The sequence below is a fragment of the Muntiacus reevesi genome, chromosome 2 (genome assembly GCF_963930625.1).
Source record: "Muntiacus reevesi chromosome 2, mMunRee1.1, whole genome shotgun sequence".
NCBI lineage: Eukaryota > Metazoa > Chordata > Mammalia > Artiodactyla > Cervidae > Muntiacus > Muntiacus reevesi.
The window spans coordinates 182878162-182894824 of NC_089250.1; the positions used below are offsets into that span (position 1 = coordinate 182878162).

The 16663-nt window shown below is 49.5% G+C and overlaps 2 protein-coding genes across 5 annotated transcripts in view; one reads left to right on the forward strand and one right to left on the reverse strand.

Moving 5' to 3' along the window:
- The window catches only part of CORO7 (coronin 7), a 51698-nt gene extending 49567 nt beyond the window's left edge, over positions 1-2131 (reverse strand). For 2 of the 3 annotated variants that reach the window (XM_065924243.1, XM_065924244.1), the window contains exon 1: positions 1985-2131. In XM_065924243.1, coding sequence (XP_065780315.1) covers positions 1985-2044 — 60 coding nt within the window. In that variant the 5' untranslated portion in view covers positions 2045-2131. The remainder of the gene's footprint in view (positions 1-1984) is intronic. The other variant, XM_065924245.1, reaches the window with a different exon arrangement.
- Positions 2132-10741: 8610 nt separating this feature from the next.
- The window catches only part of DNAJA3 (DnaJ heat shock protein family (Hsp40) member A3), a 31754-nt gene continuing 25832 nt past the window's right edge, over positions 10742-16663 (forward strand). For both annotated transcript variants that reach the window (XM_065924228.1, XM_065924229.1), the window contains exon 1: positions 10742-10988. In XM_065924228.1, coding sequence (XP_065780300.1) covers positions 10778-10988 — 211 coding nt within the window. In that variant the 5' untranslated portion in view covers positions 10742-10777. The remainder of the gene's footprint in view (positions 10989-16663) is intronic.

Consider the following 16663-nt stretch of genomic DNA (forward strand, 5'->3'; position numbering starts at 1 on the left):
AGGAGAAGTGAGCGTCTAAGACAGACAGACAAACTCAACTTCCTCAACCGCATTACTGAAGGCCTCCACCAAGCACGCGTCTCCTCCGAGCCCCGGAGGGGGAAAATACAACAAGCTCAGAAAGGGGATAGTCAAGGCCTTTCCACGAAGTCCTACAGTCAGCTGAACGACGCTCCCCCACAAATAGACAATGATGTTAACACCCCCAGCAGAAGAGCAGAGCAACTCTTTTTCCAAGACTGAGCTCAGCGAGGTCCCAGCTTTTCCTGTATCAGCACCTCACATCATCCCTGACGAGGGTCGAGCACCCACATGTCCCAGCCCACCCGCTGAGAGCATCCCGGAAACCACCCCCAGCACCCTAGTTTCCATTTCAATGTTCACCTGCTGGGGTAGAATGTTATCATTCAGGATTATTCTTCCCTCCGGACTCCTGTTCACTGTACAAATACAGTGACAGAAAATACAATAGTTTTGACAAAGAGAACACACCACCTGTCCTTCCATCTCCCTAACGTGTAAACAGTGTTAAGCTCTCTCTACTATCTCTACTTCCACACCTGTCTGCTCGCCTTGCTGAACTGAGGTCCACCAGGAACAAGTCCACTTGAGCCCCTCAAGTCCACTCTAGACCTCTCCAAGCAGTACTGACTACACTGAGTGACGGTCTTAAATGCAAACATGAGAACCTCTCTGCCACCACCCCTCAACCCTTCGATGGCTACCCACTGCACTCAGAAGAAAACCCAGCTTCTTCCTGGGGCTCTCGGGCTCTGCAGGCCCACTCTGGACTAATCTGACATCATGCTTCCCTCTCACTGCCCTCCAACCACCCTGCCCCACTTTCCTTCCTCCACCAGGCTCCTTCTCACCCCGCTCTTCCCGAATGCCCAGCTGCTTCTCACCCTTCCTGCCTTAGCTTAAATGTCACCTCCCCCCAGCTGACGTCCTGGACTACCCTACTGAGGTTAATTCCACCTCTAGGTCTGTCTCCATCTTAATCCCAGCGCCACCATGTGTGTTCCCCAGTGCACTTATTAAAACTTGCATTGCCCTTGCCTGCCTGCATGCTTGCTGTCTCTCTCCTGAGCCTGTAAGCACCAGAGAGGGAGGAAATTGCTGTTGTGTTCACCACTGTGGTTTCAGCAGCTTGACATGCACGTGGGACATGCCCAGGAAACACTGTCCAGAGGATCAGAACCAGGCTTCTGCTTCAGGCTGTCCTGATGGGAGATGGCCTCTGATGGAGTCACCAGAGGTCAGTTTCTCCTCTTCATTATTGGAAGACACTCCCAGGCCTTCCAAATAATGTTTCACTGCAGACCCGGGCTGGCATCGACTCTGAAGCACACCCTTCCTCAGGCCTGCTGCCTTTCCGGGGGGCCGAGGGGACTCCCCCGCCACCTGGTTCAGCTCTTTCTCTCGCCTCCACCTGCTTCGGCTTCCCACGCCCCACCCAGGCTTTGGCAGCATCACCCTGAGTAGGGGAAGAACTCAAGCCAGCCGCGAGAGGAAGCGCCGGCGGAAACCCAAGGGAGGGGCGCGTCTCTGGCCGAGGAGCTCCCCATCTCCAGTGACACACCCGGACTCGCCAAGGCCAGGACAGAGGGGCATCTCTCTCGCACCCCAGCCCCGGGCAGGGGCGATCGAGGAGACGGGGAGGAGGAGCTGTGGCTCCCAGGCGAGGCCGACCGGAAGCCAGGAAGGCAGGCAGCCTCGTAGGCCTCAGGCCTCGGGCCCACCGGGCGGGCGGCGCCGCCTCGGGGGTCCCGTTGCGAGGCAGGACCTCGGTGCTCAACGAGAGCCCAGAGTGTCCCAGGAGCGCCAGGCTCTGACCGCCGAGCGGCCACAGGGCGGCCAGGATGCTTGACCCGGGCCTGAAGGGGGCGCCCCCGGGGCAGGCGGGCTCGGGAGGGTCCCCGCGCGGGGCCAGGAGTGGGGGGAGGGTGGCCGCCGGGCAAGGGGCGACGGAAGCCGGGCTTACCTCGCGGCGGGACGGCCGAGCCTCCGTGTGCCGGAACTTGGACACCTTGAAGCGGTTCATGGCGGCGGGGACAGCAGCGAGTGCAGCTTCGCGGACCCGGGCGTCGGCTCTCAGGTGCACGGCTCGCAGCCGGGACTCCCGCCGCCTCCGGCCCCACCCGCGGCCTGCCGCCCGTGGCCACGCCCCCTACGCGTCTCAAGCCAATCGCAGCCCTCTCCGGCCTGTCGGGCCACACCCCCAACCCCCTCTCCCTCCGCGCGCACGCCGCAGGCCCCACCTCCCGGCCAATCGCCGCTCGACCGCCCCTCGAGGCCACGCCCCAAGGTCGGAGGGTTGGAGTCGCGGGCCGCGAGGTCACGTGCGGCGAGCTGTCCGCCCCCGGCCGGGTTGGGCGTGCAAGACCCTGGACCACGGCTGTGATTTTTGTGGGCAGGGTTGGCCCCGGGAGGCTTTCCAGGGTTCGGGGCACGCCCTTCTCTGGGAGGAGGGAAAGCAGAAATGAACTAGCTCCATTTCGGAGGCAGGGAAGAACGCTCTCGGGCGCCGCTGGCACCGGGTCACAGAAATAATGAATGGCAGCGGAGGAGAGCCCAGATCTGAAGCAAATCCCTGCGGTGGGACCTACTCTAAAAGCTTCGCTTCGCACCCACCCTGCTTAGGTCAAGTGGGCTCTGTAAAGAGCGGGGAATGGAGCCTTCAGCGTCCCTTATAAGGGCAAGTCTTGGCCGCAGGCCTTTGGCGCTGTGGGCCGACTCCCGGTAGGCAATCAATCAATTACAGATAAGCTGAAACGGCAGTAGATAAGGGCTATGGGAGAATCCCTTGAATGGCCAATTTGCCCAACCGGCGCTTCTTGTTTAGTTACGGAACAAACCCGGGGCCATTCATTCCACAAGCCTTTCTCTTCGCTTTGAAAATTGACTCTGTGATTCCAGAATAGGCTTTCTGCTTGATACCAGACAGAACACCTGCTCAAGCGTGTCTGGAAAGGGGACTTTGATCTGAGGAAGACGAATGATTAGTCGCAGCGGCCAGCTGCTGTGAAAACTCGCTTTCCGCAGCCGGCTGCAGACAGCAGCTTCAACTGACGCAGACTGCCTAGAGGGTCATTCTGAAAGCTCGGCCTGGCGAGGAGCACGCATGGATCCCTAAAATGCAAGTTCTTTTTTTCAGTTCTCACAGGTAAACTGTGACCACTCAAAGGCCATTACTGAGTTAGGAGGGAACTTTGATCTCCATAGATTGTCAGGTAAGTTGACTGAACTGGGATTTTGAATTTTGAGCAGGCTGGCAGCCACTGAAGTGCAGCTTTCCCACGACATACCCTTCAGACACTGGAATTCCAGCAGCTTTGCAAAAGGCACCATTAGTGCAATCCCGAGTTGGTTGGTTGTGGTGTTCAATTATTGCAGATATCACTTGTGGTTTTTATAAAACCTTGTGGCAAAAAAAAAAAAATTTTAACATTTTTACCTATACAGTTCAGGAGTGTTCAACTTTTTCATGCAACACTGGAACTATAGCCATTAGACAACAGCTCCCCATTTCCCCTTCCCCCCAACTCCTAGTAACCAACATTCTGCTTCCTGTTTCTATGAATTTGACTACTTTAGATACCAAATCTAAGTGAATAATACACCATTTATCCTTCTGTGACTGGCTTATTTCATTTGGTGTAAGGTCCCCATATCTGTAGACCAAATTTAGCCCGTGGAATGTCCATCTGATGCTTTCAAACTGTGGTGCTAGGGAAGACTCTTGAGAGTCCATTGGACAGCAAGGAGATCTAACCAGTCAGTCCTAAAGGAAATCAATCCTGAATATTCATTGGAAGGAATGATGCTGAAGCTGACACTCCAATACTTTGGCCACCTGATGCAAAGAACTGACTCATTGGAAAAGACACTGATGCTGGGTAAGACTGAGGACAGGAGGAGAAGAGGGCAACAGAGGATGAGATGGTTGGATGGCATCACCGACTCAATGGACATGAGTTTGAGCAACTCCAGGAGATAGTGAAGGACAGGGAAACTTGGCATGCTGCAGTCCATGGGGTGGCAAAGAGTCAGACACAGCTGAGTGACTAAACAACCTCTGGGGGGTTAAAGTTCATTTGTTACCATTTGTTACCTCTGGGGGTTAAAGTTCTGACTCTGGCTGTGCTGGGTCATGTAACTCTTGCTACAAACTAGGGGTTGGTGGAAGAAAACTATAAGAATGTCAACTTTTCAATTGCCATAGTGACCAACTTGAGTGCCATAGCAGGGGAGAGAGACCAGAGGGACAGAGAGGGACGAGAGGGACCAGAGGGACATCATCAAGGCCCAGAGAGGGACCATCCCACATGTAGCCAGGTCCATTCTGACTGGAGAGAGTCATTCTAGTAGAGAGTTCAGAACTCGAAGACTGCTGCAGACTTGAGCAGATTAAATTTCTTCATGGATTGCAAAATTCAACTGACAGCCTGCACGATTCTGTCTAGCCCCTCGGGGGGGGGCTATTACTAGCTTTGTCTCTGCAATCCTAGAATCCCAACCTCTCTGTTTATAAGGACACTGGAAGACACCTCTCTACCCTCAAAGGCAATCTATCAAAATATGGATCAAATTTCAACAAAGGGAGGATGTCTGGTTAGCTAGGTGCATGACAAGATGTTGATTTCACAGGTCCTATTTCCAAGAGTAATTAATAATGAACAAGAATTTGGCAGTCCAGTTGTAGTGAAGTCCTCATTCTAGAAAAATAAGAAGTGCTTCGTGTAACCACAGGAAGAGACATCAGTGGAAAGAAAAGGGACAAGCAAAAAGAAACCAAACACACACACACACAAGCATTAAAGAGCCTTAGGAGGCATCTTTATTTTATACTATGATGCTAAAGAAAAGAAGTTTCTGACATGGTGTTCCCTTAATCTTCAGCAAGGTCAGTGGTTTCCGTAAAGTAGAATTTTTGTAAGAAAGGGAGGGATGAGGCCAGCATCAGTGCCAACAGCAAATTATTTAGATCTAGTTATCTGCCCCTGAAATGACTGTTTATTAAAATATACATTGAAAACATTTTTTTATGCATAAGCCCTGCCATGTTCATTTCAGGAGCTGACATAGAAAGGCATGTGTAGTTATCTCAACAGAGGAAAAAAACTATTAAGCAGCAAAATACATTTCAAAAGTGGAGGAAAACATGACTGCAGCCTGTGTTGTTATTTTGTTGTTTATGGAGGTGCACCCATGTAGTCTTGGGGTTCAGGAGTCTTACTACATCTAGTGATTTGTTCTGATTTTTTGCAAGCTATGTATATTTATTTTTGGCCACACCATGCAGCATGGGGGAATCTTAGTTCCATGACCAGGGATCGAAACCATGCCCCCTGCAATGGAAGCCCAGAGTCTTAACCGCTGGACCACCAGGGAAGTCCCTGAATATTTTAATAGAAACACACACTTTAACTTTTGTGGTGATAATTCACAACTAAAGGACATTTCCATAGAAAAGTCTGTCATTTTCTAAGGTGATGTTTGCACTTTGAAGTCTGCTAATCACTGGGGGATCCAGAGTTTCATTTTCAGCATCTGTGATTCCCCCCCCCACCTTTTTTTTCCATTTAAGAGTTCCCTTCAGGGACTTCCCTGGTGGTCCAATGGTTAAAAATCCACCTTGCAGGGCTTCCCTGGTGGCTTGGACCATAAAGATTCTGACCACAATGCCAGAGACCCAGGTTCAATCTCTTGGTTGAGAAGATCCCCTGGAGAAGGGAATGGCAACCCACTCCAGTATTCTTGCCTGGAGAGTTCCATTGACAGAGAAGCATGGCGGGCTACACAGCATAGGGAACCACCCCCCTATAATTAAAAGAAAATGATAAATAAAAATTCACCTTGCAATGCAGGGGGACATGGGATCAATCCCTGGTTGAGGAACAAAGATCCCACATACCATGGGACAACTAAGCCCAAAGGTCACAACTAGAGAGTCCATGAGCCACAACAAAAGAAGCCACATGACATGAAGAAGATCCCTGGTGCTGCAGCTAAGACCCCACACAGTCAAATTAAATAAATTTTTTTTTTTTAAAGTTCATTTCTCAGGTTTGTAAAACATTGCTGAAGTTTAAGCCTAGTTTGGGCAGAAGGGTATTCATCTGGGAGCTGGAGTCACTTGTGGTTTAAAGGGCCTTTAAGGAGATCATTAACACAAAAGTCCCATTGGAAATACCTGGGTGAGCCGGGTATCACAGTTCATCTCCTGCTGCAGGGGACTGTACCCATTGCAGAGGTCAGGCTTAGAAACATCTGGGCCCGACACTCCACAGTTCCTTGCAATTGCCCCATACTCTCTTGGGCTTCTCTGGTAGCTTAGATGGTTAAAGAATCTGCCCACAATGCAGGAGACCCAGGTTCAATTTCTGGGTCCGGAAGATACCCTGGAGAAGGGATTGGCACCCCATTCCAGTATGCTTGCCTGGAGAATCCTTATGGACAGAGGAACCTGGCGGGCTACCGTCCATGGGGTCACAAAGTCAGACACAACAGAACAACTAACACACACACACACTCTTGGGGAGGAAAGAAAACACTACAACTAGAGAATGGTGAGCTGGTTTGTATTGCCCTTGAAGGCTTAGGCCCGTCTGCCCTCCCTGGAAGGGCTCCTCACTCACAGTGGAGAAGGACCATCACTCCATCACAGAGCCAAGGACTTGGGAGGTCCCTTGTACCTCAGGTGGCCAGTGTCCACTGGAAATCATGGGGTAGACCCTCTGGTCTCCCTTGGCCTTCAGTCTGGCATGTCCCGGTGGACCATACTTCAATTCCCTGCTAGCGCTCACAGACCTCCTCAACTCAGGGGAGCCGAGAGGGCCCAGTGGAATAGTAAAATGAGAAGTGAAGACAGGGAGAGGCTTGTGCAACTTGTCTGCCTCTTGCAAAACGTTTGTTTCTCCTTAAAGGTCAAGTTTTTAGCTTTAGACTGGAGAAGGGGGCAGCGGGAGTTGGGGTAAGGTGGTGGAAGAAGCAGACCCAGGACATATTCTGCCTGACAGTGTGGGTAGCTGTATCCTGTGTGTTCATCCCAGTTTTTTAATCACAAGCCTGGGGAGGATCTGTTTGCGTTTCATCAGAGCTGAAAGATTTGGATGGCAGTGAAATAGTCTGTAGGTGAGGGTGGTAGTAAATATTAGCCCTGCTTCCTTTCGTTGTGAAAAGCAAATGAAACTCTGCATGAGGAAGTGCTTTGTAAGCCATCCAGAGCTGTATAACTGGGAACTATTGATCATAATCTATGAAGGCACATGGTTTAAAGGAAAGAGTTCTGGTTTGGCTGTTAGAAGATCTTGGTTCACTGACTCACAAGCTCTGTGACGTTGGACAAGCTTTTCCACTTTTCAGGGCATAGTTTGGTGGTGTTTTGTGGGAGGCTGGGGAGCGGGTCCATTCATAAAAATGCAGCTAGCCTCTGTCCTACTTAAGCTAGAGGGCTGTGACTGTATCAAGATAGAAAACATGAGAAGTTCTTTGTGAACCGAAAAGAGACTGCCTGAAATTGGTCCCATAGATGTCTCAAGGTTGTTACATCCAAATAAAAATAATTCATTATCAGATTTCCCTGGTGGCACAGTGGATGGGAACCTGCCTGTCAATGCAGGAGACATGGGTTCGATCCCTGGTCCAGGATGATTCCACCTGCTGCGGAGCAACTAAGCCAGTGCGCCACAACTACTTAAGCCTGTATGCTCCAGGGTCCGAGAGCCACAGCTAACAAGCCCTTGTGCCGCAACTACTGAAGCCTGCGCACCCTAGAGCCAGCAAGCCGAAACCACTGAGCTCACACGCCTAATGCCTGTGCTCCGCAACAAGAAAACCCAACCACTGCAGTGAAGACCCAGCACAGCCAAAAGAAAAAAAAAAAAAAAAAAACACTTCATTATCTTTTTCCCCCAAACCACTCCTTTCCCAGAATTTTTAGTTTGGAATGACCACTGCTTAAAGAACATAAAAAGAGCATATTCATTGTCTCCAAACAACCATCAACTGAGGCTGATTCAGGAAGCACAAACCAAGGACCACTTCTGTGGAGACTTCCCATGCTTTGTACCATACTCACATTTAGTAATTGTATCATTTCCTGTTTTTCTACGGTGATTAGCAGTGAGAGAAACCGGGAGCAGGCCTAGGCTACTCCTCTCTCCAGGGAGTCTTTTTTTTTTGGTTGTGTCCCTAGTTGAAGCATGCGGGTATAGTTGCCCCTAGTTGACACATGCAGGTATAATTGCCCTGTGGCATCTGGGATCTTAGTTCCTGACCAGGGATTGAACCCATGTCCCCTGCATTGGAAGGTGAATTCTTAACCACTGGATCACAGGGAAGTCCCCTCACCAGGGAATCTTGCCAGAGGCTTTCTGTGTTCTGTTCAGGGCCTTTCTTCCCTCCTTTAGTATCCACCCTCATTTACTCCACTACCCTGGGGCTCTCTGCTTCATAAGAGGAGATATAGGCTCCTTGACAAATGGCCTTCCTATTATCTGCTAAAACAAGAATACATACCCACTTTCTGTATGGAGGATCTTCGCTGTTAATCACTATGGGTAAATAGATAGGAGAGGGAGACTAAAATACCAAAAAATGAGGGTTACAAGGCTGACAAAGTTTTCATACTAGTGAGCCTTCATTCCTAACTCACTCTGAGGTGGTAAATGAAAATCTCTTTGGCTTTCATTCTTAACTTTCATTCCTGAAAGCTGTACTTCTCTCAACCAGCACCCTCCCGCCTCCCCTTAGGCTTTGGGATCCCTGTGGGCAAGTACCTGTCAGCGTTCTCTCCGGTGTCCCAGTGGTTAGCACAGAGCCTGAGCACACACGGAGCGCTTACCACGTGTCGAGTACAGTATGAAGGCTTTACGTGAATGATCTCACCCTCTCCTCAGATGATCCCTTGAAGTATTACTACACCCTGGTACTACTATTCCCATTTGAGAGGAGGGAAACAGGCACAGAGAGGTAAAGGAAGTGGTCGAAGGACACACAGCTGTTAACTGGCAGAGCTGGGATTCAGCCCCAGGCAGTCTGACTCCAGAGCCCATACTCTTAAAGCACTATGCTGTGCTATGCTGAGTTGCTCAGTCACCTCCGACTCTTTGCAACCCCAAGGACTGTAGCCTGCCAGGCTTCTCTGGCCATGGGAATTCTCCAGGCAAGAATACCAGAAGAGGTTGCCACACCCTTCTCCAACCAAGGGATTGAACCCAGGTCTCCCGAATTGCAGACGGATTCTTTACTGTCTGGGCCACCAGGGAAGCCCAAAAGCACTATGCTGGAGACATTTAAATATTTGTTGAATATATCAAACAAACTTATACCCACTTCCCCTCCCATGTCAATCTTTTCCTGTTTCAACATCCCTTGCTCACCTCAGTTCTCTGAATTCCCTGGCCCAAACTCTCAAGTATTCCTTACAGTTTATAGCAGCTTCCTAACTGTTCTTCACTGGACCAGTGGTTTTTAACCTTCTTTCAATCTTAGAGCCTGTGGAGAATTTGACTGATGAAAGCTATGTATATTTCCCCAGATTAATAACCACACACACAAAAATGTCATGTGTAATGGGGGAGAAGCAAGGAGCACACATCACCTTAAATCCATCCAGGAGCCCTCAGGTTCCCCTTCTATTGTTAGCGGTGGTGGTGGTGGGAGTGTGAAAGTGGAAACCCCTCTGCAGGACTAACCAGACCAGGTTCTTCTTTCTAGACTCATCTCCAATCATATATCCCAAGTTTAGCTAGCGCGTACAGGGCAAGTACTTTTGCATCTGCTTTTGAAGTTCTTGCTACTTAGAAAACTCTTCCCCTCCCCTCCAACCTGGCGCAGTTTTCACCAACGTCCAACTCAAACGTTGCCTGTTAGATACCTTCCCTGACACCGAAATGCCCCCAACCTGTAGGAGAAACTCCCTCGCCTGTGGGCCTGTAACACTTTTTATACTTTCAATAGCACTGACCACGTTATCTCAGTGGCTAAGATGCCTCTCGCCTCACTGTGTGCTCCTCCAAAGCACGGATGGCGTGTCAATCATCACTGTATCCTCGACATTCTAGAACGCGCGTGACACCCACAATGTTTATTAAACTCGTTTTTGGGTAGCTCAGCTCACAGTCAGCGACCGGCAAGTTCACTACAGGTTGGGAGAAGACAAATACGCTTAGGAGAGAGCCGAGCGATCCAAGTCCTTTTCGTGGTGAATCAGCCAGAGGAAGAGTAAGCATGAAGCCTGGCTCTGGGAATAGGTTAACGAAGGGAGCCGCTTGCGCACACGAGTGAGGAAGCCTCAGCAAGAAGACCTGAGGCTCAGGGTCAAGAGAAAGGGAGCCGCAAGGCATGCTGGGATCTGCGGGATGCACGGCCGCATGACACGCCGGGACTTGTAGTCCGCCCCCGCCCAGGCCCCTCAGACCCATTATATTTGGCTACATTCATCACGTCTTTACACAGATAAGGTGCAGTATTGATCGTTCAGCACAGAATGAAGGGTCTTCTCAAGCCAAGTTACCAATTAGCACTTTTTAGAGTAAATACCTTTTCGGCGTCGGCGACCGAGAAAGCGCACTCGGTGCGGATGCGCACGCGCAACGCTCGTAGTCCCCACGCCCCCACGCCCCCACGCCCCCAGCCCCCACGCCCCCACCTCCCCTCTCGAGTGACCGTAGCAGGCCCCGCCCCCGGAAGCTCCGGCTCTGCGCGCGTGCGTCGTCCTCGTGAGGCTGCCTTGAGCCGGGTGGCGCAGGCGCGGTGTCCCCGGGCCAAGATGGCGGCGCGGTGCTCCACACGCTGGTTGCTGGTGGCTGTGGGGACCCCGCGGCTGCCGGCTGCAGCGGGGAGAGGGGCCAGGCCACCCATGGGGGGCGTGGTAGGGGCGTCGCTGGGCCGCAATTTGAGCGTCACCGCCTTCCCGCCTTCCCTGGGAGGTCGCGGTCCCGGGGCGCTGCTGACATTGAGACCCGGTGTCAGCTTTACAGGTGAGGGCAGGCTCTAGCGCCCAAGTCCTGGAAAGGAGTGACTCGCTTGGCTCTAGCTACGGGGGTAGCGGGGTGGAGTGTGTCTTCTGACCTAGTGGGGAACCGCTCGGGGGAGGTGGGCCGGCGGGAGGTGGAGAGGCCCAAATGGCTGCTCAGAAGCGGTGAAGGAGGAAGAGCTGCGTGGAGTCTCGAGCGGAGGGGACGAAACGCCCCGAGGCCGTGAACCTTCTCTCTGGCAGCATTTCTGGAGGCCTCTTTCCCGCCATCTACTGCTCCCCTGCCCAATTCCTTTCTCATCCCGCTACTTCCTGGCCTGTAGCGGCGGGGCAGAGGGAACTGCCATTCGGTGAGCACCTGCTCTTGGGCTCGGTGGGCACTGTGTACCCATCTCACTTGATGGTAACAGTCCTACAAGGTGGGGATGATCATCCCCATTTTAAAGAGTGGGAAACTGAGGTTCTAGCAGAGTTGACCCGCCCAAGGTCATAGATAAGGAGAGTTGTCCCGAACCTAGAGTTGTTCTTTCAGAGCTTAGTCCCTTTCTGCCACATGGTGTAAATCGAAGGGCACACTGTTTTTTAGAGGTCTTCGTGTTGGTTATTGGGCTTCCCTGGTGGCTCAGGGCGGTAGAGAATCTGGCCTGCCAGTGCAGGAGACGGAGGTTCGATCCCTGGGTCGGGAAGATCCCCTGTAGAAGGAAATGGCACCCCACTCCGTTATTCCTACCTGGGAAATTCCATGGACAGAGCCTGGCGGGCTACAGTTCTTGGGGTCGCGAATAGTTGGACACCTTAGGAACTGAGCACGTGTGTTGCTTATTGCAATAAAAATGCAAACTAATATTTATTAAGCACTTCCTATGTATGAGGTATGGATTACTTCTGTGAGGTAGACACTTAACTATTATTTGGCCAAGCTGGTGGTCTTGTGGGATGTTAGTTCCCCAACCAGGGATGGGGCTGGGCCCCTGCAGTGAAAGAGAACTCCAAACCACTGGACTGCCAGGGAATTCCCACTATTATTCTGTTTTATAGGTTAAGAAACTGAGTCTTAGATGTTAACCTGAATAATGTCACAAAACTGGAAAGTGATTGTCCCTTGATTCAAAAGCTGCTTATTCCGTAATTGATGGGGATGATGTTGGATTAGCATATATTAAGCTTTTTAAGTGCTTAGCCATAGTGGTTTCTTAGCTGTGTGTTTGGGCAATTTCCCTTGCAGTGAGATAAAGAAGGAGGAGCCATTGAACCACTAATTATGGTGCCTGAATTGTGCTAGGTGTTTGTGTCCCCTAGAATTTGTGCAAATGCTATTTTTATCTATAAACTTACCGAGATGATTAACTAGAGGGTAATTTACTTAAAGATAATGTCTTAGTAATATCGAATTTGTACATATGTGATATGAACAAAGGTAATTGTTCACAAGGTAATTTACTTAAAGATAATGTCTTAGTAATATCGAATTTTGTAATGCTTACATAAAAGCCAGTCATTATGTATCAGTAATTGTGATTGCCTTGTACAGTGAACTCTGGTTCCAGTAGAGTGTGTGTGTGTGAGAGAAAGAGAGAAAGAGACCTGGGTGGATTATTTAAATTCTTCTGTGCTTCCCTTTCCTTAATTGAAAATATTTTAATTTACAGGTATTTATTGAGGACTTGTCATATGCCAGATTCTGTGCTAGGTACTGGGGATACAGCAGAGAACAAAGAGACGGGATGTGATTTTGGTCAGGTGATCCCATTTGTTTATTCTGTTCCTGCCACCTATATTTCCTCACAGTAGTCTGCCCTGGTTTCCTTGGGATTTGGAAACGATGTCATGCTGTATTTTTCAATATGAGCAAAAGTGGTCATTTTTAGGTTTTACCAGTGTTTTCTAATGTCAAGGTTGTTGTGAATAGCATTTGCCTGCATCTTTATGCTCAAATATTGGGGCCTCCCTGGTGGCTCAGAGGTTAAAGCGTCTGCCTGCAATGCGGGAGACCTGGGTTCGATCCCTGGGTCGGGAAGATCCACTGGAGAAGGACATGGCAACCCACTGCAGTATTCTTGCCTGGAGAATCCCATGGACGGAGGAGCCTGGTGGGCTACAGTCCATGGGGTCGCAAAGGGTCGGACATGACTGAGTGACTTCGCTTTCACTTTATGCTCAAATATAATTCCTTAGATATCTATGAAGGTAAATTTGTTCATATCACATATGTACATATTTGGGGAACATTTTTTGGTGATTGTGTATGTGTGAAAGGAGACAGACAAGCACTAAATACTGAGCCTGGTGTGGGGTGATTACTGAGGAACTACGCAGTCAGCTGTCCTTTTCCCCAAGTGAGCCAAGTGCCCCCAGTGGGCATGTTTTGTATCAGGTGTTGAACATATGTGAGAGCGTCCTTCACGGTTCTCTGTCCTCTACCACATCTTAGGGCATCAACTCAGCTCCCAAACGTTGGTCTGCGATCTCACTGCAAGTCCAGTAGTACAATTAAAAGATGTAAAAACAACACTTTAAATCTGACTTTTTCTCCCAGAGTGGAAGAAATTGCACTCATCTCACACACTAGCAAAGTAATTCTCAAAATTCTCCAAGCCAGGCTTCAACAGTACGTGAATCATGAACTTCCAGATAGATGTTCAAGCTGGATTTAGGAAAGGCAGAGGAACCAGAGGTCAAATTGCCAATGTCCATTGGATCATTGAAAAAGCGAGAGAGTTCCAGAGAAACACATACTTATGCTTTATTGACCGTGCCAAAGCCTTTGACTGTGTGGATCACAACAAACTGGAAAATTCTTAAAGAGATGGGAATACCAGACCACCTGACCTGCCTTCTAAGAAATAAGTATGCAGGTTGGGAAGCAACAATTAGAACTGGACATGGAACAACAGACTGGTTCCAAATCAGGAAAGGAGTACTTCCGGGCTGTATATTGTCACCCTGCTTATTTAACTTATATGCAGAGTACATCATGAGAAATGCTGGACAGGATGAAGCACAAGCTGGAATCAAGATTACTGGGAGAAATATCCTCAGATACGCAGATGACCTTGTGGCAGAAAGTGAAGATCTAAAGAGCCTGTTGATGAAAGTGAAAGAGGAGAGTGAAAAAGTTGGCTTCAAACTCAATATTCAGAAAACTAAGATCATGGCATCTGGTCCCATCACTTCATGGCAAATAGATGAGGAAACAGTGGCTGACTTTATCTTTTTGGCTCCAAAATCACTGTCAATGGTGACTGCAGCCATGAAATTAAAAGATGCTTGCTCCTTGGAAGAAAAATTATGACCAACCTAGACAGCATATTAAAAAGCAGAGACACTACTTTGCCAACAAAGGTTCGTCTAGTCAAGGCTATGGTTTTTCCAGTGGTCATGTATGGATGTGAGAGTTGGACTGTGAAGAAAGCTGAGCTCCGAAAAATTGATGCTTTTGAGCTGTGGTGTTGGAGAAGACTCTTGAGAGTCCCTTGGACAGCAAGGAGATCCAACCAGTCCATCCTAAAGGAAATCAGTCCTGAATATTCATTGGAAGGACTGATGCTGAAGCTGAAACTCCAATACTTTGGCCACCTGATGCAAAGAACTGATGTTGGAAAAGACCCTGATGCTGGAAAAGATTGAAGGTGGGAGGGGAAGGGGACAACAGAGGATAAGATAGTTGGATGGCATCACCAACTCAATGGACATGAGTTTGAGGAAACTCCAGGAGTTGGTGATGGACAGGAAGGCCTGGTGTGCTGCAGCCCATGGGGTTGCAAAGAGTCGGACACAACTGAGTGACTGAACTGCACTGACCATTTCCTACTTATTCTCATGTCTGATTATTCTTAATCTCGGCACCCTTCCTGGATATGGTCAATACCCTTGGCTGTCTTTTGTGCCTACACAGATTTTAAGTAGTTTCACAGTCCTGGTTATGGTTTGAGAGTTCTTTCTCATGCAAATCTGATCACATCTCTGTTTAACACTTGCAGTAGCTCCCTGTTATCCTCAGGATAAAATCCAAACTCTAGCATCACTGACTCAATGGATGTGAGTTTGAGCACACTTGGGGAGATAGTGAAGGATAGGGAAGACTGGTGTGCTGCAGTCCATGGGGTCACAAAAAGTTGGACACGCTTTAGCCACTGAATAGCAACAACTAACATACTCAGAGGCCCTTCTGTTTATTCCCAGCACCTATCATTGTCATCATCATCTCTAACCACCCCTCTACCCTACACCCCCCCCCCACACACACACACACACACTTACTTTAGTCTCTAGTTACATCATAGCTCCTGCAGTTGCACAAGGACTTTCTCCCTCCAAACCAAAGGTGATCATAGGATGTAACTGCCAAAGGGAGCACTTTTGAAAGCGAATGAGGATGCTATTGCAAACAATGCTGGGACTGCAGGTGTAAATCTGGACGGATTCCAACCCTCCTTAGCGAAGTTAATTTCTGCAGTTTAACAGCATCTGCCTTAGAAGACCTTCACTGAAACTTTTGAGACTGGGTTATGCAGGTTTTCAGCTGCAGGTGATTCTGCCCTCCAGGGGCCATCTGGCAATGTCTGGAATTTTAGTTACCTGTTTGAGAGTGGGAGGGGCTTCTGGTAACTAGATAGCCAGGGATCCTGCTAACACATCCTCCAATAAGCACATAGGCATGTTAGGATATAAATAAATACACAGGGCTGCAATAAGAAAGTACCAGAGAATAAGTGGCTTAAAAAGATAGGTTACTTTTTCACAGTTCTGGAGATTGTAATCCGAGACTTTTGTCAGGGTCCTCTTTAAAGTTCCCCATTTCCAAATACAGTCAGGTTCTGAGGCACTGAGGGTTAGGACTTCAGCATATGAATTTGAGCGGGGGACGCAATTCAGCCCTTAACAGCCCCACCCCACCCCCCAGCAGGGAATTTGATCTTTCTATCTTCAACAGTGTAGGGGTTGAGAGGCCCTGGTTAGGTGATACTGTTGTGTGTTCTCACTCTGCGTCCCTGTGCACTAACATCCCTTCTCACACTGCTTCCCACACGCCCCTGCTGGGTTGGAAGCTCCTTGAGGGCACTGGCTTTGAGTCTTACTGTCTGTGTCCTCATTGCCTAGTCCAGTGTTGAGATCATGAATGAATGCAAGCTCCTGGAGGGCAGGACCTTTGGCATGATTTGCTGTTGTGTTTGCTGCAAGGAGCCCAGTGCCTGACTGGCATGTTTACTGAATGAATGAGTGGTGAATCCAGTAGCTTCTCTCTGGTAGGGGAACCTTTGACTTAGAAACCTGGAGCTGCCTCCTGGTCCTCATTCTCTTTCTTGGCCCTCCCCTCCCCTCCGCCTTAATTTGACCTGTTCTGCTCCCCTCCCAGCCCCGCCTTCCCCATCTTCAGTTGTCACAGGATGGGTTGGCAGATGTTCAGAGTTGCACAGTGGCGGGAGAGAACCTGGGGAGCTGTTAAACGTTAAGTGAGATGAGATCTCTGCCAGCACTTGGGATGTGGCAGGTGCTCGGCTGGCTGTATAACAGGAGAGTGAAGTTGCTTTTCAGTCATCCGTAGGTGCAGCCCCCATCTCTGGAGAGGTAATGAGGCTGTAGCCCCCGTGTAGTCCAGCAGAACTAGCTACACCCTGCACTCTGATGTTTGTATTTTCCGTGTACACTGTGTTTAGCCATTTTTGGTTTTGTTTCTAG